At 39.7% G+C, this 27,757-nt stretch overlaps 1 protein-coding gene across 2 annotated transcripts; it reads right to left on the bottom strand.

Moving 5' to 3' along the window:
- Window positions 1-13,867: 13,867 nt before the first annotated feature.
- EDN3 (endothelin 3) lies at window positions 13,868-27,056 on the bottom strand. 2 transcript variants are annotated; one of them, XM_065645742.1, is made up of 5 exons: window positions 26,776-27,056; window positions 26,122-26,356; window positions 15,426-15,590; window positions 14,830-14,931; window positions 13,868-13,956 (listed from the first exon to the last, which is right to left on the bottom strand). In XM_065645742.1, exons 1-4 carry the CDS (start codon window positions 26,825-26,827, stop codon window positions 14,862-14,864), a joined length of 522 nt encoding a protein of 173 aa, XP_065501814.1. In that variant the 5' UTR covers window positions 26,828-27,056; the 3' UTR covers window positions 13,868-13,956; window positions 14,830-14,861. The 2 variants fall into 2 exon arrangements, with proteins under 2 accessions (XP_065501814.1, XP_065501813.1); XM_065645741.1 differs by having other exon boundaries at window positions 14,830-14,934.
- Window positions 27,057-27,757: the final 701 nt, after the last annotated feature.

Below are 27,757 nucleotides of genomic sequence, written 5' to 3' on the forward strand. Positions count from 1 at the left end.
TAATTTCCACGTAAAGACAGTCTGTCCCGCTGCTGGGTATCGAAAGTGGTGATTACCACACATCCACTGTCCAGAGCTGGGGTCATCTCTGGATTTTCTGTGTGCGTTTGCTTATTTTAATTTCTGAAACAATTTATTTCTATAAAATTACTTGTGGTGATCCTTGGCCATGCTCATAAATACGCTGTGGTAGCTCCTTGCTCCAGTCGAGCCCTCCATGGGGGCTCAATGGATGCTGTGATGTTCTCCTGGGAAATTTCCGTGGGCAGAACAAAGAAATAGCACAAAGCTCTCTCAGGTCCTTCCCTCAGTCCCAGCTCTTTCTACTGTGGAACATTCTGAGAGCCAGAGGTGACGAGAGTCCTTCCAGGTGGATGACTAACTCAGGTTCCAGTGCAGGTAAGACCTGTTAGATTCTCAATAAAACTTAGCAACAGAGAAAGAGACTGCATGGTATAAGAACAAATTGCTATCACTGTAACTGGAGGTTTTTCTAACAACTTTTGAAATGTCTGTTACTTTAAGATCTTCATGTACGATTTCTTTTTTTTTTCCTCAAAAGGCACATGATGATGCTTCTGGAAATAAGCAACCTTCTAGTGGCTTTAGAGCAAAAAAAGATTACAAATATCTCCTTCAGTGGATTACATTTATCAGCTTTCCAATCTCTTTTCAAGATGAAAGGTGAAAGAGTCTGACTTGAAACAAAGAAAGAAACCCTGTCTTGTCTTTGAACTGTTTGCCAAGGAAGTAATGAGCTTATGGGTTTTACCTGTGCAATGCTGAATTTTGCTGAGAACAGCAGCTTTTAATGAAGCGAACAAAAATATTTGAAATTTAGATATGTTTTGGTATGTGGGGAGGGAAAGGATTTTTGTTTGAACAAACTATAATCCTGAAATTTTTCTAAGTGTTCATGCAATAATTCTATTAATATCCTAGAGCTGTTTTCTGCATATCTGAGTACCTTTATGTACTTCAATTTCAAGTGAGCCTTGTATTCTAGAAGTCATGGCTTATACTTTTTAAATTACAATAACCGTAATAGCCCTAAAATATGGCTTTAATTTCTTCGAAGAGGCCATATGTGGATTTTAACTACTTGCTTCTGGGCAACTTGAATCTTTTCGCATTCATTTTCCAAATACACACACTGGTGCATAACTTCATATGTGAAGGTATTCCTATTGATTTCACTAAAACAGTTAGGTGACCAAAGAGCACAGAGAATTAACATGACACAACCAGAAACGTGTGTGTGCTCTACCAAACAAGGCTCTTCTAAGGGGAAAAATGAGCCTAGATGCACATGGCATCTAGGATATTTAAACCACACTGAAAGCTGCTCTCTCCTCTCCAGAGAGGTGCTGTTCCTTATTCTTGCAGATGTTCTGCAAACACATCACTATAATACATAGCAGATACTGACCCATTATTTCAGGTGTTCCATTAGGCACCATGTTCCTCCATTTCGGTGCCCTGTAGTCACACTTGAGTCACCCTGCAGCTGGTGTGAACCACAACTCTAAACAAAGGCTTTTTTATTCATGGCAGTTCTAACTGGTTCTTCAGTTTACAATTAAATCTGCTTACAACACATCATTTTAGTAGTGTATGGCTCCTTACTAAGCCATCTTCCTATGGAAGACTATTGAGATTTCTCAAAAATTCTAGTATTGTAAATGCTCCTAAACTAGGCTGCTTTATGATTAACAAACATACTGTGATTAGCCAAATTCTGAAATCTTTGTTCCCTTTCCATTTATGAACTCACAGGCTTCACACAACAGGGAAGCACAACAATGTGGATTTCTTCAGTTTCCCTAATACGGTTCAGAAATCCTGTGAATGAAAAACTGTTTGTAATCTCCTGGGATGTGACAAGCATTATAACATATGGTGGCCACATTCATTTTTTAGACCTAGAAGCAGTGCAGCGCAGAGTGAAGTTGTACCAGAAAGCGAATTTCTTAAAGCATTGTTGTGATCCTGTTGTCTTCATCCTCCCTCCTAAGACTCGTCTTTCTTGCTTACTTGCTTATTGGCATCCAGATTCATGAGAAGAGGGGAGCCTCAAAATAATACTCAACATGAATAACATTTGTTGTAACCTAAGACCATTCTAGGAGCCAGCATGGAAAGCAATAACTGCCTTTCTTTTTGCAGTAGCTTAAACATAGCTGAGGACTGTTTCCATGTGTGTCCTCTCCCAATTGTCTATTCTTTCCACTAAACCAGCTTTTCTCTGCCTCTGGACAGGTTGTAAAATAATTATGTAGAAAATATTTTTTAGAGCAGGTATGCACATATTCATATGCATACAAGCAAAGCAGAGAGGAACAAAAACTATTAAACTTTAAATTAATTAAAGGTTAGACTAATTTTTATTTTATTGAAAGTGGAGACTAGTATGGGAACATTGCACAATAAATCAAATAAATTATGCACAAGGATTAACTAATCCTGGAAAATGCAGAAAAGCATGGGCAGAACACCTCCAAATTTTCACTCTGCTCTCACAAGCATGTTTGTGAAGATGTTTGACCATCTTTGTTGTTTTTCTGGGCTCTTTATTTACTTGCCGAGCGGTCTTTTTAGACACAGTACTGCAAATGAGGAAGGATTACTTCATGCATCTTTCAAGCTATACTGTTATCCAAACCTATCAATACTATTGTTGTTTTGGTACAAAGGTGACGATGTCTATCCCAGGTTCAGTTCGTGACTAGGTACAGTCCCAGACTCTCCACTGTAATGTGCTCAATTATTTCCCACCTTATGAGGTGATAACAACACAAAACTGTAGAAATCCTTTCTATCCCTTCTACAGTGCTTTCATGTCCCTAGGGAAAAATCCACCCCCTTTGGGAGAAATAGGATTTGTGGTAAAGTGAAGACCAATGGTTCATTTTGACATGTTTTGATCAAAGCAGTTATAAAGTACCTTTTGCTTTGATGTATCTTGTTCTTGAGTTAAATGCATTCATGCAGATAAGCCCTAGAGCATGCAGGATTTGGCCATAGCAAGGATTTGAATGAACATTTGATAAAGTGGAAAACAGACTATGGTTCTTCCTGGAGGCACACAGGTGACCAGCAACAGATACAGGTTACAGCAGAGGAAATTCTGACTAGATAGAAGGAGAAAATTCTTCCAAGTGAGAGTGTTCAATCACTGCAATAGAGCCTGGGAGAAGTTGTGGAAGATCAGAGATTTTCAAAATTCAGCTGGATAACGTGCTGAAAACGCTGCTGGGAACTTGACATTTTCTCTAACTTGGAAGTTAGCTGTGAAATTGGACCAGATGATCTTCAGACGTTTCCTCTAAAATACGTATTATTTTATAATTCTGAGAAATGCATAATAAAGCATCCTTAGAAAGATTTTCCTTTTACAGATCTAGTTTACCATGTGATCCCACAAACGGCTGCTTAAGTGCAGCTGTAGGGGCAGAAAACTGTAGCATTAGGGGAAAAAAAAAAAAAAAGGACAAAAAAAGGACAGGGTGGTAGGAAAGAAAAGTTCGGAATTTCAGAATTGTGCCAAATTGAAAGTATTAACATACTACCTAACTAAATAGACTTTTACACAGTCCTTCCCTCCTAAAAATAGTAAGTGCATCTCAAAACTATAATAAAATAATGTTTTGTTTCAGTTACAATTTCATGGAAAATTGCAGCTCAATCAACATAAAGGAGGAAGTTTTTCTGTAACACTGTTGAAGCAGTGGTTCCCCAGAGACTTCACTCCTAGAGAGGCGCTGATGCTGGACACATCAAAAGTGCAAATGTGTCACCAGGCACTCCTGACATTTGTCCTTGATTTTTGTTTTACGCTATGAGCACCAGCACACCACTAAGGGTTCCTGTGTCTCTTTCTTAATGGGCACCATATGGGAACAAGAGATCAGGCAAAGATCATCCTGTGCAGTACTAATTGCTTAAATCTGGATAGCATGTAAGGCCTGAGAGCTCTGCAGGGCAATTCAAGGATGGTATGGTAGATCGGTGTCACGTACAAATGCCAGGCTAATCAGCATCAAAAGTCCGTCCCAGCTTTGGTGCAGAAAAAAACCCAAAATCTTAATCTCAGCTTCTGATAAATGTTTCCTTGTTATGATTTTAATCCTATAGCTCTGTATTTGAAAGACAGAAAGAGGAAAAAAATATTGCAGCAACCACATTTGAGAGGAGAAGAAAGAACATATGGAATGCACATGTAGTTAAGTAGGAGGGGAGGCTTATTGAGATTCTTACAGAAATAAGGAAAGAACTGAAAAAAACCTGTTGTAACTACTAAAAGCTAGCAATTCTTAATTCAATATGATTTTTTTTCAAGTAATAAATCAAAGAGTGTCTATTTAGCTTTTAGGTCATTCTCAGACTTCAATAAGCTAGGGTTCAATGCAGGCCATGTGGATGGAGTCTTGTAAGTAATAACAGGGCTCACTAAAAAGCCTACAGTGACTCAAAATCATAATTTCTGAACTATTATAGACCAGATGTCTCTACTGATACGCCCCTGAATACAGTCTGCAACAAGGTGATGCTGGGATGTTGTCTGCCTGTGCTTTTGTCTGGTATGGTAACAAATGTCTATATCTGAGCAAAAGTCTGCTCTGCTGCTGGACCTTTTGGAGGAAAGCAGAATTTCTCCTAGTTTATGTTCTTTCTTGGGATAACTTACTTGAGATGAATAAAAAAAGTAATTACATTGATGCCAGATCCTCATGGAGATGAAATCCTGGAAGTATCAGGAAGTTGTTGCAATTAAATGCAGTGAGGTGAAAGCCATCTTCAGGAGTCCACTTTATGGCTGTCTTTTCTCAGTGCATAAGTGCATTAGTTTTAGCGTTTTGGTTTTTGTTGCTTAACAATTGTTTTATGATTTGGAAATTGGTTTAAACAAGCCATCGAGAACCAACCAAAACTGCTAAAAACAATGGCTGAACAGGGATATATACCAGTAGGTAGGGATAGATACCAGTAGGTAACACCAGTTCAAAAACTATCAATATATACATAGCCTTGAATTGCATGAACATCTCAGAATCACCTGCAGAGTCTGTGGCTGAGGAGGTAAATGAATTCTAGTCTCATGAAGCACAGGTCCAGCCATTCGACCACTTCTCTCAAGTTTCTTAAGGTAGAAATGTAGCTCTTGCAGTTCATTCTTACCTCTTTGACAGCAGCATGATGTAAGAATTATAGATAAACTGTTCAAGTTTAGTGCAGTTTCGGAATTTCAGAGCCAAACTCCAGTGACTAAAGATCATTCTGAATAAATGAAAAGTATTTAGGAAATCAGAAAACTACTTAAACTGTCCTTAAATCTGAATTACAAAATCTTTAATTATTGTGTCAGGGATTTCATTGCTGCTGTGAAATTATATTCAAATTCACACCCCTCCAAACTGCACCACTGTGCTACTGCAAGAGTTGAGTGCGGTAGTATAATTGTCTTGGTTATTCTTCTCACTGTCTCTTGCAAATTTAATGTGAAATAGAGCTCCATTTCTCTTCACTATGAAGTTTTCTTTCTAAAGCTTCTGTCCAATACTGATCAGAGTCTTGCTAATATTTGCTCACTCTTCTGAGCTCCTCTGTAATCCCAGCCCGTGCAGAAGCGCTACAGGTACCGTACCACACTAACTGCATGTCTGTGAAACATTTGCAGGCATAATGTTCTGCTCTGGAAGCTAACAAAACTATTCAGGACAGCTACTTCCCTTTGTCCACTGCTTTTGCAGATGAGTAATTACACGCTATTGTTTATTCTTCTGAAAATGTGCTACTCAAGAGCAGTATTTTTCCCATGCTTTGGTAGCATTTGTAGAATATGCCATCTTCTAACCACATTCAAGAGAGGCTATATAAATACAGAAGTATTTGCAAAGTGAACTTGAATTCTGTAAGATATCACAGAATCAAAAAATAGGAAGATGGATCCGATCCCTACAATGCTGGGGTAGCCCCACAGATCAAGAGGTGAACAGAGCTTTATGCGGGAGTTTATTTCAGGTTGGTGAATTTGGGAAAGGCATTGCCCATTTTTCAGCCTCCGTTTGTTGGTGGTGAACCAAAAATGATGATACTGACTTCTGTGAATTGCTTTGAGAACTGTGGATAAATTATGGTTTGTCAGAATGAACGAGTACTGTTCTCCTGGCCTGTATGGTAGAAACTCCGCAGTCCTCAAGGAGGCTGAACAGGTTCCCTTCTGGCGATGATTCAAAAGTAAACAGCCATTTCTGCCTTCCTCTCTGTACCTTTGCTAGGAAAGACATTTAACATTAACTACTGGAATAGTGCCATTGTTTCCAACGGATGTTATGATTAGCACTGAGTATTTTGAGGGTAAGGTGTGCTACAAAAACTAAGGAGCAAAGCCTTAAGGGCTGAATGGACTATACAACTGCAATTGAAGATAACTGCCCTTAATAGAAAAATGGAATATAGTCATCATCTTTGTCCTGTTCTAGAGACTAATCTCAAATGGACCAAAAACTGTATGTTCACAAAAAACATTTTAATTACATATTGATCATAAAGGTAATTTTAGTATTTAATATCCTCTTCCTATGCTTCAAATTTGCATTTAAACCTTCAAGAATTACCACAAATTTGGATTTTCAAAAAAGTCACAAATTTTAAATTAATTTCCTTAGATGAAAAAGATACAGATGTGGAAGGCAATGCAGCTAATAAGTTTGGGGTACCAAAACTTTGTTATATAAAATCAAGGCTTAAAAGTACTGAGAAGCTATTATTACCAGACAGCTACAGATCATGATGTGCCCATCTCGAGTACTATAGTCTTAAATCTACCTGGATTTTTTAATCTTCAGTGCTTTTTCTCTTTTTTTTTAAATGTAAAAACATGTAACAGAATGTGTGAAGTGGTATGTAACAGTATGTGAAAGTAACTCACACAAGCATTTGGATCGTTGTGCAGATAGTCTTGGACTAACCTGCAAATCAATTAAGTCCAGATCAGATCACTCATGACAACGAATCACTCCCGTATGAGGACTTCTCCGTAACTTTGATACATAAATCTCCGTAATGAAAACCAGGATTGCCACTGGCCTGAAGCGGTGATGTCAGAGGAAAGGAACAATGGAGTACAGAAATTAAACTGTATTCATGTGAATTGTTCTTTCAAATGAAACGCTTCAGAGCAGCAAAGGCACCAGGCAACACGTCTGCTATTGCTGCCACACAGAGGAATTTCTGATGTCAATGAGGCATCTCTCACAGGAACTGCATTTCACCACGGTGGGGAATTTTGCCTTATTGTCTTGCAATAAAGAAAATGCCAGACCAGAGATGCTTCACCTGTGGGAAGGTGTAGAGTGAGAATGTCAAGACATAGATGGTCACACAGTGAAAGTGGCACGTCGTATTTATGGGCAGTTACATGAGTGAAGTCTCTGGGGAACCACTGCTTCAATAGTGTTACAGAAAAACTTCCTCCTTTATGTTGATTGAGCTGCAATTTTCCATGAAATTGTAACTGAAATAAAACATTATTTTATTATAGTTTTGAGATGCACTTACTATTTTTAGGAGGGAAGGACTGTGTAAAAGTCTATTTAGTTAGGTAGTATGTTAATACTTTCAATTTGGCACAATTCTGAAATTCTGAACATTTTATCTTATTGCCTATAAAAAGCAAACTTCTGCCTTTTAGGTAAATGATGTGTTTGAACCTTTTAAACTTTCTGCTGCTTACAACCACTTTTGACAGGTGGCTGGATGAGTTAATAATCTTAGATATACTTAAATTCCTAGAACATCAGCATAAGCAGGTCAGCAGGTGACAGAAAGTACATTCACAAGTTTGTCCTTAATGACCCATCCACCAATGTTTGTCATCATTCAAGACAGGCTGCCTCTTTCTACCAAAATCCTCTGAAGAACCTGGGGTTCTTAGGGAAGAAAAGAACAGAATCGTATGGATATGTGAGGAATTAACAGAAAAATTGTGTACAATTCAATTTAAAATTTCATTTTAAAAATTGCAAATCCATAAGATGTCAGACTTCTTTTGATCCGTTTTCATAAAATTAATGGCTCAGTGTTCATATGGCTGTAATACATAAACTTTGAGTAATGTCACTTTGGATTTACACACACACGCACCTTAATTACGTGTAAGGCATTTTTTAGTGATGTTTACCCTGGTTTTGAACGAGTTCTCTCTTTGCCTGTGTAGCAGTGGACAGTTAGCGGAACCGGTTTTGTCTGTAGAGTTTAGAAAACAATATTTTGTATTTGAGAAACCGGAACAATAACTAGTTTGCGATACCATTCGTGTATTGCTGGTAACAGAAAACATCTACAACAGTGGATTATTGAAAAGTACGTTTCAAGTGCTACCACACGAAGCGAGGCTCCTCGTAGGGCAGTTATTCAACCAGGAGGGACTGAGCTCATCCACATGCTGTACAAGACACGAAGCAGCGTGAGGAGGATGGTCGGGATCTTTGAGGTAGAAACAAGACTTTAAGAGGAGCTTTTGGTCAGTGCACACAGAGTAGTAAATATGCATGCCTGACAGAAAAATCTTGAAAAACTCTGGAATTTTTTTAAGTGATGTTGTGTACAACATACAGTGTTCCTGTAGCTTTTAAATGAAAACCAAGCTTGACAAACATCTTAAGGCTGTTTTCCATAAATGAAATCTGCAAACAGTGGAATCTGCACTAGGAGAAACAGATGAAGCGTAAAAAATGATGTGAGAACTATTTTGTGTACAAACAGAAGAACACTTGAAAAATAAAACTTGACTAACTTAGGAACTTTCTGGATGGCTAATATTCCATTTGGGTGGTTATTGCTAGACAAGTCCACTAGAAAAGCGTTATTAAAGAGACTGTTTAAAAAAAAAAGTCACACCTTATTCAGGCCAGATGAGAAAAAAACACACTTATCAAAAATGCTGGCAATTGTGCCCCCCGCAAAAAAAAAAAAAGTTGTTGGAAGATTGTACTGAACTTAGTCTTATTGCAGCAGAGGCACGAGGTGCCTGAGGCCTCTCTCTTCTAGACACCGTAGCTGTGCCATGTTTGTTCTTTACCAGCATTGCTTGAAAATTAGGCACGGGGAGTTTGGAATTTATGTTTCTTACAAGAGGCAGCGTTTGTTCTGAAATTGATATTTTCCGCACAGTGAGGCAGGCACAGTAGAAGCAGTTTGGAAATGTGCTTTTAAACAAAGTTTGGCAAGACACTACTGCAAGGTAAAAAAAAAGTTCAATATGCTTTGTTTAACTTGCTTAATGTATTCTAAGTCTCTCAGTCCTGACATTTCTTTGTTGCATAAAGGTCCCCAGATCAGGTTATATCTTTTCCATTGTAGAACTATAGTATGAAAGCAGACATTGTCTCCATCTCATCTGTTTACTATTCTGCTTGATTACAATTCTAGTAGATTCCAAGCTGTGGATTTAAGATTTAATGTTCATACGTGTAAGGAACATTTAATGAAGAACTGTTGTTTTTACACAACTGAGGACCTGGCACCTGACCCCAGCAGGGGGAAGGACCACGAGACATCGGACAATGAATTTTTAATGTAAAACACAGTCTCTTCCCAGAATATATACTGATACTTGTATTTACAAGTTAATTTAGGGGGAAGTGTAGCCAAAGTACCAGGAATCCATATTGATAGGGGAAGGGTATTGTACGTGTCAGGGTAGTCTGTAAACCCTGAAGTACCAACCAATGGGGAACAGGAGAGGGAAATTGCGGCTGGGATTTTGGGGGGATATAAGCAGGGGCTTTTTGCCCTATTAGGTGTGCCTACCTTCAGGTAGAACACCTGGTCTTGCAAAATCGTTATTAAAATATGCTTTGCTGAGAGATCCTGCCTGGGCCTATTATATTTGCAAAATAATTGTTTCCTACAATACGGCTAGAATTTGTTCCTTTTCTAACAACTTTTAGCTCCATTATTCAGTCTTACTTACGTTAGCCTGCATTTTACTTTTATCAAGACACACGATTTTGTCTTCTTAAATCACCTTGAGCGAAATTGTTGTGATTGTCCTCAGCAATCTCTCACATCAGAGTTATTTTTGCCTGGCTGTTCTGAAAAGCAGTTCCTAAGAGCACCATCCTGAGTGTGTGTGAAAGATGCTGCTAATGGGAACATCTCCCAGGCTGGAGTGCTGGGCATCGAAAAGTATTCAGGGTGGATCTGGTAGAAACACATTCCAGAACTGCGGCCACCATTTCTTTTGGTGATTATAAAACGTGTATTGTGGTGCATGTAACATTTGCATTCCTTTCTTGTAGCAAGAGAGATCCTTACAAGCTCTTTTTGTTCAGCTGTGTTTTGTGAGGCTTACATGTCAAACTTGGGGATTTTAAAACCATCAAAAGCATTTCATTCAATCTCTGCTGGCACATCATGCCAGCAGTTTCACGTCCTGTCATGCAGAAAAAACAATTCCATTCAGCTGTATTTAATAAATAGTTGGAGAACATAGTAAATACCATTTAGCACAGTTTTAAAGCAGATGAGGAATGACTTAAGTCATCACAGTTTAGCCAAGAGAAAATTACTTCTGCCTATATGACAAAATAGCCCTAAAAATATATCACATTCTCCCACTCATGTATCTGGTAGACTTCAGTGTGTTACAAAACAAAAAAAAACCTTAGTAAGGGTGATGATTATTAAATTAATAAAACAAGGGTCTATTCATGTAGATTTCTTTATAAAAATGAAACAACTCTCCTGGTGAAGTCAACTAAAAACCACTTTCTTTTCCTCGCACATGCCTTATTTTCTCATCCCTATATTGAGATAACAGGAGAAAGATGTACAGGAGAACTTAACTCCCAGGTTTGACAAGCATTTCATAATACAAGGCAAGGATTAGAAGCAGAAGAATGGTATCCCCAAAAGCCAAGCACAGAGCCATTGATTCTAACGTAGAGGAAATGAAACGTGAGCTCTGCTGAGGGAACAGCCACCACACTGCAGGCAGACGTGGCCCTCTACATTGTTTTCTAGACTTTTTTGATCATTTATTGTTCTTATTGCTATTAACGAGTGAAAAGTGAACTTCTGTTAATGGGAACTAGAGCAGGAGTTATGCAACTCTGACAGAATTAGGGCAGAGTTATAGCTAAATGGTATGATATGGGATAGAGTAAGAACCAGAACTAATTTGTTGTTACCTAAGTAAACACAAGTGGCCCAGACCCAGAGTATTTCTGCAGTCCACCTAACTATGCTACGGTTACATGTTGAAAGAACTTCTGCAAATCACCATTTTATGATTCATCACGTTTTAAGAGTTGTTCCTTAGAAACATTCATTAGTTGTATATGAAATTAATTTTGTGGTAATTTTTAAAGACTTGGATTTCATATGAGATGAACATCTTGTAGTTACAAACGAAAAATAGTTAAACTGTGTCCCTAAGAGATAAGGAATATTCATTGTGACATTTTCTATAAACATATGAAATTAGGTAATAACAACCTCATGGCTGTTAATTGTTCCCAGGCTTCAACTCCAGAACCCAGTACGTATAATTTTCAGGTATATGCTGTGGTTTATAATTTATTGTGAGATATCTACGGCAAACTTTTGATTTTCCCTCTTCTGGGTTTCATATAACAGTTATTTCTTTCTCTTGCTGTATTCATGATGGACTGATTTTAAAATTAATTGCTAGCAGCACACTGCTGTAACATTTTCAGCTAGTGTGCAGAGTTCTAAAACCACACTACTTGAAAGTGGAATTCACATAGAAAAAAGTCTGCTTTTTCTTCCTTGAGAAAAAGCACAACAAAACACCTGTCGCCCGCTACTCAAGGGCTAAATCTACCTGTATGCCAACGAAAGAACCCAATTTGTTTTGTTTTGTTTTCCTGTGAATGTTTAAAATAGAGTGAAAGCATGTGGGACTGAGAAAAGTATGAATCCATCTTCAAATGCAACATTTCGATCGAATTAACGTGGGGGCAGACAGTAGAACTCCAAGCACAGACTGAGCAGTTCATCTAAAGCTGAGGAGGCATTGACACCTTGTTAGCACTGGGATGTGTCTGTAATTCCAGAAAAAAAAAAAATATATATATAAATGCCCTTTGTCTCTCTTTGTTTGTCCCAGGACACAGATTAGGCCAGATGAGGGTGACATTTATAGCAAAAGGGACACAAAATTGAAATGTAACTTTTTATGCATAATTATTACCAAGTAATTTTTATTATGTTTTCATACTCAATTCTCAAGCTGTTAGAACTGTCAATCTCTTGAAGAAGGCAAGTTTTTGTATGACCTGGGCATACGCATTCAGGGGGAAAGAAAAGATTCCACTTGCTGGTTATAAATGAACATTAAGCATTCTTGATAACAAAGCTCAGTTATTTTTTAAAAAACCCAAAACTAGACAGTGTCTTTTAAAAATGATGGGAAAATAGTAAATGAAGTGGTTTTATACAATAAATAATCTATTTTCTATAAATGTACAAAATTGTTTGTACAGCAAATAAGAAACTGATACAAATGCAATAACTGAAAGATATATTTAATTTTATAACTATAATAATTTATTTATGAAATATATCCACATGTATATAAAATACATCATATATATTTCGGCAAAGACCTTCCTTTCTTGTTTTAAACAAAGTCTATTACCACTGTTCTAAGTCTATATAACCATTTTTACTGTTAATTTCTCTTCATTTTTCCTTTGGTCTCTATCTTTCTTCTGATAAAATATAACTTAATGTTGTGGGATTGCAGTTTAACCTATGTACCCTGGGGAAAGTCTGCGTGAAGGTCAGTCGAACAAAAAAAATAACTGTAATGTCACAAATAAGGGATTTCCTCTCTTTTTAAATAATATAGAACAGGATTTACAAAAGTTACTCTTTTTTTCTTAGCTTACTCTTGCACCTTCTTATTAAAAAAAAAAAAAAGTCCATGATTTCTGAAGAATGTCCAGGGTTGGCTATAATGCTTAGTGCCAAGTTTCCAAGTTATTCAGTGATGATGTTTCAATGAAGAGATAAAAATGTGATTTCCAGTACTAGCAAAGACAAACATATGTACTGTGGGTGATAATGTATGTCAGGGCTTAGAACAGCAAATGGTTCAGTACAGTAAGTTATTCTAATAGTATGAAGTTTCATTTGAAGTTCACAGTCCTACCCTTTCATCTTTAGGAAATTCTTTGGGATGAATAATAGGCATTCTGTTCATCAGCTACAGTGCATCCTTAAATAATCACTGTAAATGGTTTTGAATGGAACTTTGAAGTGTAGGGATAATTTGTGCTTCAATTAGGTAATCTATTGAATACTCAATGTATACTCTTAACTTGCTATAGTTTATAATAATATTTATATTAACCATTCATATTTATTCTGCATAGATACTGTCATTTAAACATCTGCCATGAAGTTACAATATGACAATTCAGGCTTGCATACATTAACAAGAGAAATATTTTGTATCTGTTTATTCTTAATGAGAACTCATGTGTAGGCAATCTCTAACTCATCACATTCTCCAATTACAGGTGTCTGCAGAGTGCTGTGGATGGATGTTCTTCAGACATACAGCAAGCAGTTAAGTGGAACAGTAAGTTTCTATTTTACTCTTTAAAATCACATAGAAAAATATTTCTTGAAACTTTGTGTTGCTCAAGTTTGGATCTGCCTTTGAATTTTTCTTCAACAGCGATACGTTCCCTGCCAGGTTACATGAAAAAGATTATCCTTTACTGAGACTCTCGTGAGGGGAGCATGGGAGAAAGCTTCTTCATACAGGTTCACATGCCCTCAAAGTGGCATTTTTGAAATGAGTGTTGCATACTGCTGAATCCTCCACTGGCAGCAGACTGAAGCATCAAGTTTGTCCATCCCAAGGGAGACTCGTAGTTTAAGTTCTTGCTTCTGAGCTTCAGCAAATAAACATTAAAGCTTTAAAAACAAAACAAACAAACCAAACTGCTTAATTATTCAGAACTAACTCCCTATTACCTGATAGAACAGTGGTTCATCTCCTTGATTATGTGTACACAGTAAAAACTACCTAGTTATCTGATTAGCTCTGATCAAATAATCACAGCAATAAATTCAGCTTGGGGACTTCTGAGCCAAGTGCTTCCCATCCTAGCGAAAAACTTTGGGTAATGGTGACTTTTTTTTTTCCCCCTAACTTTTCTAGTTCTAATGGCCGCTTCATTTTACCCAGAACTATAAGTATTTGCTTACCCTGGCATAATTTTGCATTTCGTATGTAGCAATAGCATTAAGAGTAGATTTGGAACTGGAACTTTTTGAAACTGGCTACTAGGTCACAGTAACCTCTTTATATCTGACATCTAAAGTAGATGTATTTTTCCCTCCATGTACATTTTCCACGAAGTTTGTTCTGTTTCTTTGCCTTGACAATTTAAGTTTTACCGAAGCACTGCACTGGGACGTGTAGCTTAAATTGCTGCTAAATGAGCAAAAAGGTGATAAACAGGAACCAACCTTGCCCTAAAAATAGAAAGAAAAAAGGGGGGACTGTTGCCAAAATATGTATTGGCTTATAGCCAAAGAACCTAAGGAAGGTTGTAGTAGTTTTGTGTATACTAAAGGTTATCTTAAAAAATAAATATTTAAAAAATAAACAAAACCACCACACACAACAAACAACAAACAAAACCCACAACTTACGGGCCAAATTCTGCCCTTGTTTAGTAAGAAGTGATAATATTCATTTGAAAGAATTTAGAGTTCTCCAAATGCAAAGAAAATTTATGGAAAATTAGTATTTCTTTTCAACATCAAACATGTGTAGCATACCTGACTGTCCAGAATCCTCTGAAGTCTCTGTGCTACTGAATGGAAGTGTGTTCCTCTTCCCTGCATTGGTCTTTATCCTCTGTCTTTTTCACTGATCCATGACTTCTGGGGAAGGGAGATTTTTGAAGTTTGTCACTGTGTTCTTACCAGCTATTCTTACAGAACCATTCATAAAACGACAATGTCATACTCTTCATTAGACTAGATAAACCGTTCTAAAATAACATAGAATTCAGCATGCCCCTAACTGGACAGAAGATCTGCTCTTTCAAAAATACCACATCATAAAAAGAAACAGAAAAAAAAAAATTCAAAGCAGTATTGGGTCTGGCCTCTTTCCTTTACCTATTAAACCCTCTTGATTGTGACGTGAGTTTTCTCGCTTCTGTTCTTCCCATTCGCTTCTCCATCCTGCTTTAGGGGGAAGCAAACAAGTGGCAGCGTAACCACTTGGCTGCTGGCCAGGGTTAACCCACCACAACTGGAAATGGGAATTTTATTTACAATCTGTTTCATTTGATACATGCAACTTCATTAAATTATCTCCATGAAATAGTTAAATCATGTAGACAGTGTGCAATATTAAGAAAAGATACCTTTTTCTGTCTTGCATTCTTCTGCAAAACTGCATACACTGTTTGTCACGAGCATCCAAACAAGAGCACCGAAACAAAGACTGGAGAGTACTTTGAATCTGGCCTGTAGACCTTTTGCCTCTAAAACTGCTTCTGTAGTTAGACAGCCCATATGGCACAGTCCTCCTGTTGTGAGAATCGCAAAGATTGTATATTTTAGGAGCCAATTGAAATGATATGCCATATTTTTTCTGTTTTAGAAAATAGACCTATTGATGCAAAGCAATAAATAGCAGCACAAAAATCAAACCTTAGGCTTACGTAAGGAGTTCTCCCTATAACAGATCACAACTTCTGTTCAATCATCTCATGCTTTCACAAAGTTATAAAGTAGCAGACAATCAGCTTAACTAGCAGAATTAATTGGCAGCTATACTGGCTTTCTAAAAAAAAAATTTATTATTTAACAGCTGGTACAAATACATGCCCAGGTTATTGCTTATTCCTTTGTTGTGTTGGTTACACCCCACAAATGTACAAGATTTGTTTTGTTCAGTTCCATAGCTGGTGTGAAGTATCAAAGGAGCTGTGCTGATTTCCAACAGATAAGTAACATCATGTCAGCGTTGTCATCTTCATGATTTAGAGCCTGATTTGCCAGTAATTTTATCATTGGGAAATGGAGAAGACTGTCAGCACGATTTATTTACTGTGTCTTGTTTGGAACATGACCCATGCAGTTATAAATGTGAGAAATAGCTAGATAATCTTCCTCATATGTATCTCCTAGTACTCTTCTACAAGAGATGATATTCTGTACCACAGCGCACCAAGAAATACTAAGAGGTAGATCTCTTTATTTCCCTGCAGTCTGGCATGCTTTGTTCTTTAATGGGTTATGGTCAATGTTATCAGCAAAGGACATGCTTCAACACTGCCTGCTAACATCCCAAAAAAGCATTGGATAGTTTAGACTGATGTCATGAATTACTCTCCTACAAGTTGTTAAAGAACCTCGGTCAATCGCAGGCGTACACCACATGGAACTTCTAGAGACCCATAAAAGTTCCTGTGTACCTGAGGGATGGGCGAAGCAACCCACAAATCCACGAACACTAAAAACCTGAAGAGACTCTGATGTTCAAAAGCAAGAAAGAGTGGAGGGGAAAAAAAAAAGCAGAGGACAGGAAGTAAGAACAGATCTAGAAGCTTTACAAAAAGATTAGAGAGCAAAGCCTGAATAACAAGGCGGGAACAACTAACTTCACATAGTTATACTTCTTTCATTTGCTTTCATGAAGACATAATTAGGCTATTAATTGTCAAGCTGCCATTTTTCCCACGCTCGTGGTGTGCTGAAAGGTTCAGAAACATTGTTTTCCTAATCTCTGCAGTAATTTTGATGTAACGCCAGTACAGTTGATGAAAGTAATTTATTCAAACCTCTGCACTTATAGTACATACGGGCTTGTAACAGTTCATCTCAGCCTTTCACAGCCTGAACCAGAGCACACCTATCCTATATAAATTTATCATAAAATCATGCTGAAGGATAGAAAATCACTAGTATTTCTGTGTGTCAGACACCATGAGATGATCTTTCTCCAATAGACACTGTCTTGCCTATATGCAGAAACTGTTACATATTTTCACTACTTCATTCTATGGCTATGCCTAGACACTGGAAGAGACCTAGAATATGAATATTAGCCTTAAAAGACCTCAAGACTCGATTTTGGCTTTCCTTCTCAAACAGTCATTTTAAAAGCTTTCTGTTGTTTTCAGGATTAGGGGTGAGTCCCATTTTATAATTGAATAGTATTAATAATTCTATATTGCCATTTACTTTAGAATAATGAATGATAAATAGCTAATGTAGGTAACTTCTAACATAAGTAATTGCTGTATGGTCACACTTCTTGATACTTTCTTGTTTTTTAAGAAGTTATGGCTGGTATTTAGAGACAGGAACAGGATGAATTTCCTGTATTTTAAAGAGTGGTGAACCCTCTATGAAAACTGTCTGGTAAAATTATGTTGTTCAACTTCCCACTCAGATTTAGGCTGAAATGAAAAAATGTATTGTGTTTGCTCAAACAAGAAACTGCTATTTCATGGCAAATAGCTTGCCAGGGGATAAAGAAGCTTTACACAGCTTTTGCAGATGTCATCCCACATTGTGCTAACATAACATAAAATACAGTAGTATGTTATTCTCATTATTTAAAGTGGTTCCTTGTTTAAAAGTTCACTCTTCCAAAATACAATACAACCCTCCTTACTCTAATTCTGTAAATCAGTCTCTGTGGGACTGAGCTGTGATTTGCCCAGTGTCAGAGGTTCTGCCTGAACTGCCAGAGAGAAAGAAGGGTGCGTGTTTCATTCCCTAGTTGCTGCAGTTTGCAAATTGACGGACCAACTAGAATTGTCATCAACTTCAATTTTATGTGAATATATCAGTATGTGAACTACAGTGATTAAGGAATGGGCGCATTACCAGTCTCCTGTCTTTCCTAAGAGCCATAAGTTTCAGCAAACAGGCAGGGGTAGAGAATAGAGTGTAATTACAAGAGATGAGAACCATGAATCACAGCCCAAAGCAAAGGAGAGACTGATATCTTAGATACTGCTTCTGATCTTTCAAACGAAATGCCATATGTTTTATGAAACTTATAATACTTATAAGAGCACACTTCATAGCTTGAAAAATTTATTCAAGACAACTTCATTCTCAGTGTTCCAGGAACACGTGCCAATGCAATGATATTTTCAAATGTAAGAATTTTGACTAGAACGCCCAAGCAACAATTTTTATGTAAGCTATCATCCACATTTGCCAATCAGAGATGGAAATATAATAATTCTCCCAGTATGTCTAGTTTTGATTTCTAAGCCAAAAATTCAAACTTAAAACAGATAAACTTCAATAGGAACCCAGAGTCTTTCCAACAGTGTTCAGAAAGAACTAAAAAACACAGCAGATGTTTTCTTGCTTGTCAGTTGCTCTGATGCAAGTCATAAATTGCAACATTTAAGCAAATGGTCATGTGTGTATGGTTATCGTTTCAGCAGCTAAAAAAGTTAGTATTTCAAGTTAGTTCACGCCTCTTTCTCACCATTTCAGAAGTGAGAGGAGATGCTGAAGATTCAGTTGAACGAGTACTGGATGTGTTTGCCTAGCAGCATGCTTAATCTTAGATTGTTACATGTGATTAACAAATGGTGCTTTTTATTATTTATTACTATCATTATTTCTTACGGTGCTGCAATGCTCAGGTTGAAAATGAGGCAAGTAGAGTTACTATTTCTACATGCTGAATGGGAATTACAGTCAACGCATAATTGTCACCAAGCATTTGTGTTGCTAGGGAATCTCTTTGCTTTCCATTTCGGATGAGGCACGTGTCCTCTTGAGTTGCTTGCTGACTGTGGTGTACACGGGGCAGTTTGTGTCCCCACAGTGAGGATGAGAAACAGCTGAACTAGGCAGGGGTGGGTTTGCTGGCTGGCCATGTGCTGGGCTTCTGGGGATCCTGAACAACCAGTTCCCTCACACTGTGTTCCTTGCAGATGTAGCCAGGTCCCTGGCCGAAGTACTGGCTAAGAGCCAAGTCCAACTTTTTTTGGAAATTATGCAAAATCCACCAATTTTTAAAAAAAATTTTAACAGCCACGTTTCACAAGAAATTTCACGTTTCTGACCTTTAACTCAGTGTGCATCGTTTCTTCCTTTAGGACAGGGGTGTCAAACTAATTTTCACTGAGGGCCACATCAGCCTCGTGGTTGCCTTCAAAGGGGTGAATGTAATTTTAGGACTGTATCAATGTAGGAGTAGTTACCAACCTTGCAGCCATGAGGCTGATGTAGCCCCTGGTTAAAATTAGTTTGACACCCCTGCTTTACGAGAACAAAAGTCTCCTGAAGCAGTGAAATGGGTTTCCACGTATTTAAGAGCTAATGTGTACTGTGGGTCTTTTACACCAAAGTGGAGAACAAGCAAACCTATGCAATTCTGGATCAACCCTTCCAAGGTACTACTTTGAACTGGTATCTGTATGGCAACACACAAACCTGGGATTTATGTGGAAGTGACTCTTTTGGTAGAGCTGTTACCAGTATGATTACTTCAGCCAGCAAGTGGATGCATAAAAGTCTCCCTGTTCAGCTTTTTAAAGCACTTTCTAAATTACAGGTCTGACTTTAAGGAAATGGTTTCTTCTTCAGTGTAACATATTTGTTCTTTATTCTGTATGCAAAAAAAAAAAAATGAAGATGCTAACGCAACTCTCCTGTACCTAGAATTATTCCATATGATGAAATTATGATTAACCAGCGCAGCAGATCTGTTACCTGAAGATAATTCCATGTATAATATAGAGCAGAACAATGCTAATCAAAGCACACTGTGCTCTTGTCACTTGAAACATACTTTTGATTTCGGCAATGGAAGGAACACATGGCAATCCTTGGGTCAGCCAATGTTTCTCCGAGAATTTTAAAAGAAAAGAAAAAGTATAGGACTGCAGATTGGATACTGAGATGCTGAAATAACCTAGATTATTTCTGTACTTTGTGTCCACAAAACACAAGCATAAAAGCTCTCCTCCTAAAAGTCAGTTAGCTCTTGAAGCAAAGTTTTTTGCATTAAATTAACAGAGACAGGCATTTGTTTGTTGAGAAAAAGAAGTAGTACTAAGACCAAAACAGACATTCTGAACCAGTGATATCGGTGAACATTTCCCACAGAAAAAAACTGCCCATTGAATGACTACGATCTTCAAGTCTGATTGGGAAGTATGATTTAACTAAGTCCTGCTGTCCCTCCTTTATACTACAGTGACTGTTCAGAATTCAGGCAGACAAATCCAATTTGTTTATATTAATTTTTTAACATGTGGCTGAGTTTCTCATGCTATGTTATAATTGACCTATGAGCTGCTATTATTTTCTACTTTCCCAGCCACTTAAACACAGTAGATACCTCCAGGGCACTTGAGAGTTTTAGCCAAAATGAAGAGATGAGGGGGTTGCTGCAATCATCTTAGATGCTGTAATTTCAGTTTTCAGCAATATATTTTCTGGCATGTATCCAGGCCAGGACGGCTTCCAACACTCTCGTGTTTCCAGACAATCTTAAAATGTACAAGATCCCTGTAAGGACCACTGAGAACAAAGCACGTGGAAAGGAAGCAAAGTTTAACATCCTCCAAGTGAAACAAAATGTCTCCAGAATGAAAGATGCATAGGGGAAATAACAGATATTTCTGTGTATAGTTTCATCTAAAGCTACTGCAGTAATATTGTGCAGCTCTGTACATGAAGAGATCACTGGCTGCTCTGAAAGCTGGCTCCAACTCTTTCTGTAACAGGCACATATTTAACAGAGTAGTTCCCAATGGGTGTACCTCCCATATTATCCCTTCCTTATCATCATCATTTAAGAAGTAAAACACCTTCTTCGAATTAGTGCCCTTCACAGAAGCTGTACTTTTTCTGAGTAGCTTTTTGCAGTTAAAATTATTTTCAGAAGAAACAAACTTTTATCCTTTATAACCCCACCTTTATTTTCCACATCCTTAATTTAGAAGTAGTGTTCCTAGACACCTAATAGGCTACTGGCATCCCAAAAGATGTACCTCCACTATCTTTCTAGATTGGGTTTAACCTTCACTCTTTTTTTCCAGTTTTATTCTCTAAGTAATACTTGCTAATTTGCGAGGACCTCAAATTAGTTATAGTTAATTACTTATAGCTAATTTAGGTAATAAACTAAGGATTGCGCGCATCTGCTTCATCATCCAGTCTCTCTGACTACGAGTTGTTTGATTTCCCTCCAACTGGGATTTCATGGTACCCAAGTTAAGTACTGAGAGAATCAGAAGGGTTTTTATCACTAGTCATCTTCCTCCTGTAGCTGTCAAAAGGATGCTACGTGTTTTCCATTTCAAGTATCACCAGAAAAATACCGGAGTTGTTGAGTGGAAAGCTGGGGTATGTTTCTGGAGGCAAGCGGGGGGGGTATATTTTTCCACTAACATCCCAAATACCCCGAGAGGCTGGGTAGAGCTCTCCTGACCTAATAAACTGAGTCCTTGTTTCACAGAAATTTCTCTTGCAAAGCAACACTGTTCGGATCTTTCAGTACCTCATCCCAATCCTCAGCTACTCGCAGTTTTGTGGCAAAGATATATGACTGTTGGTTTGAATAACTAAATAAAATCCCATGCAGCACCTTCCATCTGTGAGGCCCAAACTCCCATTATTTCTTTTTCTTCTTATTAGTAAGTGGACTGATTCTAATGCAAATACACTGAGGTAAATCTCAAAAGGCAGAGCAGCTGGAAAATATGGATGAAAGGAATCAAATCAATTGTGAAATGGTAGCTTTTGCAAACTAAAATTCAGAGTACTTCTTGCTAGCTTCTGAAGCCACTGTACTAGTGCGTGCAGAACACACACTCTGATGCCTGTTTCCACCACTCTCCACAGTGTGTATACTTCAAAATCCACTGCTGGTTTAAAAACAAACAAAACAAAAACCTGGGGGAAAATAAACACATGGTATTAAAATGTGAGCCTGATGAAAGTGGCTGTGGTTTGACAGCCCTTGAGACTGTTTATTCTTAGAGTGAGACCAAGGTGAGCAGCTGCAGGGAAACGTTAAGGCATTAGCTGTTAATGTCTCATCCTGACCCCGGTGTCCGCAGGGCCAGCTCCTGCGGTGACCCGGGATTTTGGTCTGCAGGCCAAACCATTGCGGGTCTTTGAGAGGGCGGCATGCAAGCTGTGCATGTTTTGGTGTGAAGTTAGTACACAATTTAAATACATCAGAATAACCATGTTTCAATAACAGGCCCAAAACTCAAATCAGTTTGTCTGTGATAAAACATAACAGTAACAGCAGAAGCCTGTTACTATGTTCAGTAAATCTATTTGAAATACTCTTCATTTGATGTGACGATTTCAACGCCAAAGATCCTCCGATTTTTAGGATTAGAGATATCATTGAAATTGTCACAAAAAATTGTAACTAAAAAAAAAAAAGTTAAAAGGAATCAATGGGGATAAGGAAGATTATCTGCTTTATACTTGGTATTTTTTCTACCAGTGAGTATGACCATAGACTCCATAGCTTTAGTTATTTCAATTGTTACTGGCTAGTTAAGATTTTTCTTTATATCTTTCAACATTCAGGCTACATTAGGACAACAGTGTGTATACATGATTGAGTCTTGGTAGCATCCCCACACATAATACAAATAGATTTCAGTGAGCATGTAGACAGTAAAATCTGCAAAATGCAGGGCAAACTTCATTCAGAAAAATAACATCAACTCCACAGAAGATTCACCACTTTGCTTTTGGCACTTGGTTCCACTGGTTAACCATGTGCACTGTTTAACTGACAGATCCGCTTCCTTATTTGAACTGCCTGGCTCGCAGCCACTGTTTTATCATCACGCCTTTGGCGAGCAGGTATTTGCAGTAGGATCTGATTAGGCACATGCTTCATTGTTCTGCTGAACAAGAGATCTTCAGCTGTGTACTTTTATTTCCAGTAATATACAGGACATCAGCCCTACTTATTTAGTGATGAAGATAATTCTCAAAAAAATGGGGTAATCGTAATACTTTTTAATACCACTTAATATCCGTAAGGATGAAAACATGTTAAATTACATTATGTGGGCTTACATTCAACAAAATCCAATCAGTGAGATTCAGGTAACAGAAAGATGTTATGAAGGAAAAGTTAGCCAGCAGAGCACCCAGTTAGAACAAGAGTATCCCATTAGCTGTCTTCAGCGTTCTCTTTTGTAACAACATCCCAAGACATCCCTTCCTCTCTATATAAGAGCAAAATGATGAGTGAGGCGATGATAGGGTACAAATTGTTCCTATTCTAAGATGACTTTCTGATGGTGACCTCAGCCAATAGTGAGCAAAGATCATCAACTTAAAACTGCCAGAGAGCTGATTGTGTGTGGAATCAGCTGCTGCTGTCTGTGTAGCTCTGACAAGTCCTGGATCCCTAACAAACCCATTCATCAGCACTTGCAGAAAGACTGAAAAAATGAAGGTATATGAAAAGCCTTTCTCGCCCCAACAAGTGGTCATACTAGGTCAGGAAAACAGTTTTCTACAGGGGAACTATCTGGAGTCAACCTAGTGTTATATTGTGATGGCCACTTAGGAATATCTGACTTGCCTATGTTACAGAAACAAATTTCTTCTTTATTGGTGACAAAACACCACATCCTTACAGTATCACCATGTAACCACACAATGTGACACACTCACCGTATCCTCTATCATTATATCCCACAGAGCAAAGCAACAGACGATGAGTCGGTGCATGTCCTGTCCTGCCACCGCGGAAACCACATGTTTAAGTTCAGAGGATCAGAGCAGCAAACGCAAAGGTATAAGATCAATTTCTTACTATCACTTTGTCCATCCCATTCTACTGATTCCCAAATTCAGGTAATTGGCAGACAGAACTCTTAGATCATCATTTAAGCTGGTCTTTATAACATGGTCACAGAATTTTATTAAGTTACTTTTCTTTTGAGCATAACAGTGCATACTGAAATAAAGCATGTTATCTAGAAAAAAACACAACTTTTGCTTTCATTTAGACACATCAAGAATGTTGAAATGGAATATCTTTTTTCTATAGCTTGCATAGAATTGTCCAGTTGCATGGCATAAAAATGGAGTGTGGTAAGAATCAAGAGTTTCCTACAGCTCACGTTGAATCATTACAGGCCAACCTATACACTGCACAGTGGGGGTAGATTTACACATCTGAGACATTTGCTCTTATTTTATGTACAACCAACTTCAGTTAAGAAAGCAGAGGCTTACAGCCCCAGTTGTTTATTGTAATATTTGGATTATTATACACACTTCATTGCTGTAGGTATCATGAAAATGTTACATATCTCTATTCTCTATCTTTGTTCTTTCTTTGGTGATGTTTGCACAAAACCTTCAGGTAGGAAAAAGTTCTCCATATGACTGAATTAACGCACACTAAATACTTTTCCTGCTGGTATGAAAATTATAATTCCTGGAGACTTAAAACAGGATATCCAAAAAAAAAAAAAAGGGAGGGGGGGGACGGGACGTAAAATTAGCAGAATTCTAGCAACTCAGTGCGCAGGCGATAAGGCACGTCCTTCCCCTGCTTTCACTGGTGAGCTCTGACTTAAATATACTGAATCATAAATATTTGTCTAAAATTATTCTAGGTAATCCTGGGGTGGATTAGTGCAGGTATGGAACTCAAATAATTGTATGACTTGTGTGAATACATGATACTTGCAGGTTGGTAGAAGTTCCAGAGATCTGTCATCAGACACGGCCTCCAGCCAGGACACACACGGGAATTTACAAATTAAGCACCCTAACCCAATTTGACTTAAACTATTTTACTGCTACTTCCTTTTTTAATATTCCTTTTGTTATTTTAATCTGATTAATAGCTTTGCAATTGATTCAAAAGCAGATCCAAGTTAGTACAAATGTTCCCCAAACTGCAGTCAGTAGAATACTTGATGGTGTGTGTAGGAGTTCAGAGACATACAGTCCCAAGATCTTTAATTCTTGAAGTTCATCAAAAGAAATCTGGTTTTAGATTCATCTGATCTCCTGATTACTTTTTTAAGGAACAGGTTCCCGTGGTTGCTACAGGACTGAAGCCTATTGGAGTAAGAAAATCCTTACAAATCCTTAAGACTGTTTTATTTACTTAGAGAGACAGGATATATGCAATGGTGTAGGAAAAGGAGGCCTCTAACTTTTAGGATGTAGGCAAAGTGTCACTCTTCCTGGATGATTTTTCATTAAGTACCGTTAGTACCAGCCCCTGCTTTTCTGCAAACGTGCTCCACCCCCCGACCTGCGGGAACCTCAGAATGGCCAATTCATGGGAAACGCTGTTTTCAGAAACCGTTTTTGTTACGAGTTGAAACAAAAACTTGTGTTCACCATTCCCAAAACATGTACTTGTAAAAGACGTTATTTCATAACATCTTAAAATCTGCTATATCGAGGTTTTCAAAACTTATTTCAATGGCAAAGTGGTTTTCCACGTTAGTTTTTATCAAAACCAGTACAGCTGCACACACACACTACTCTTCCTTTCTCAATGACTGGTTTATTAGAAACAGATTTGTCCCACAGAATAACTACTTTTTTTCCCCTTTACCGGCTTCACCCGGGCTACCCGCAGTGCGCACACGTTGCTACAGCCAGGTACCCAAGCACGGCCGTGCCCCCGCCTGTGCGTGTGTGCGCCGCGCACCGCCCGCCCCGAGGCCCTGCGGCTGCCCGCGGCTCCCGCGTCCCCCGACGTTCCCTTCGGCTGGCGGCCCCGCGCGTCCCTGCCTCCCGCCCGGCAGGTGTCACGGCGCCGAGGCGGCCGGACCGGGCTCGACGGGGCCGGCGGCCTCCTCCCGCCCCTCCCCGGGCGGCTCCGCCTCCAGCGGGGCCCGCGCCGCCCCCGGCCGGGCTCCCCTCGGGGGTCCCCTGGGGGCGGGCAGGGAAGCCCCGCTCATTACCGCCCCACGGCGGAGGCCAGGCCGACACACGGGCCCCTCGCTCCCCCGCCCCGCAGACCCGCGCCGGGCGGCCCCTCGCCTCCCTGTGCCCGCGGGGGTCGCACCCGTCCCAGCCCGGCCCGCCATTTCGCGGCCCGCCGCCCGCACTCACTCGGGGGTGTTGATCCAGATGATGTCGAGGTGGCAGTAGTACACGCACTCCTTGTCCTTGTAGGTGTAGCAAGTGCAGCGCCGGGCTCGGCGCCGCAGGGCTCCGCCGTCCACCTTGGCTCTGCCGCCGGCCGGCAGCGCCGCCGCTTCGTTCTCGTCCCGCTCCTTGTGGCCCAGCGCCGCCGAGCGCGGCTCCGGGCCGGCCGGCAGCGAGCGAGGCGGGGGCAGCGCGGAGCCTGCACCGCGGGAAGGCAAGAGCAGCGCTCAGCTCCCCCTGCGCCAGCCCAGAGCCCCGGCACGGGGAGCAGCCCCCTCCCCCAGAGCCTCACAGCCCCCTCTGTAACAGGATCCCAACCATCACCAGCCCCTGAAAAGTTTCAGGGCTGTTAAAAGCACCGTTATGTTTCTATTTACTGCAGCGTGGTGGGGTGCACCGGGAGAGCCCGCAGGCTTGGGGCGGATCGCTAGGGAGCGTTTAAAACAAAAACCTACGTGCGGCCAAATGATGTCTTTGGCGTCTAGTTATTTACCACGCATCGGAGTGGGCTATGGCTTACAGCCTTTTGGAAGAAGAGAAAAAAAAAAAAAGAACCACAACAGCCTTTCTTTGTGTGCATGCGTGGAAGTGGCAAAGAAAGAAAGAAATTCATGTTACCTGCAGTCGACGTAATTGTAAGTCCAAAGAGGAACAATAAACCCAGCTCCATTAAACCCAAATAGCACGCTTGTTCACTGCAGGCAAAGGTGAACTGCAGGGGCGACCGATCCGTTGCAGGAGGAATCACTTCAGGTTGGGGGCAGGAATGTGCTGGGGCTGGCGGCACACGCTGCTCCGGAGTTAGTTCCCACACCGAGGTGTGATTAGTGGTTCTCCCTCGCAGTTATTTCCCAGTGCAGACCTAGTCCTGAAGGGGAGAGTGTTGTCAAAAGAAGGGAAGATCCATCGCTTGGCTTTTCCCACACACACCTCCCACCCCACCCCCAAATCCGATCAGAAACCGGAGCTGCTGTTTCCCAGCTGCAGACGCCTCCCACCCGCCGGCAGCCGCTGCCGCCCCCTCCCCGCGCCCCCTCCCCGCGCCCCCTCCCGGCCCGGGCCGCCCCCGCCGCCCACCCGGCAGGTACCGGGCAGGGAGGAGGCGGCACATCCTCCCAGAAGGGGAGGCACAGCCCTTTCGTTACGGCTCGGGCTGCTCTTGGTTCAGCGCTTTTAAATGAGCTGGTCCTCCAGGAGGGCAGAGGATTGCTTGTGCGGTAAAAACGCAAAGCTTTGACTCAAATCCGGGCTAGAGATTCGGGAGTTGTTTGGGGCTTTTTTTGCTTGGACTCTGCCAATTATTTTCCAGGTGAAAGTAATCCACCAATTTATTAATACTTTCTTTTTCCCCAATTAATTAGTAACACTTCTTTGCAGACAAACCTGCCTAGAGTGCAAAACGTAAGGTAAAAGGGGGATTTCATATTGTATGAAATACCTGATGCGTTTGCGTAGAGAAACACTCCTGCATGTGGCCCTATTTGCTATCATAGTATCAGCTATTAAGTTATAACAGGTAAGGGTTTAAAGGTTAAGGGAGTTTTGCTGTATCTTTTCTTACAGTAATATGTGTAATATATCCTGTTATAGGAAACATTTG

This window comes from Caloenas nicobarica, chromosome 15, assembly GCF_036013445.1.
Source record: "Caloenas nicobarica isolate bCalNic1 chromosome 15, bCalNic1.hap1, whole genome shotgun sequence".
NCBI classification, from domain to species: domain Eukaryota; kingdom Metazoa; phylum Chordata; class Aves; order Columbiformes; family Columbidae; genus Caloenas; species Caloenas nicobarica.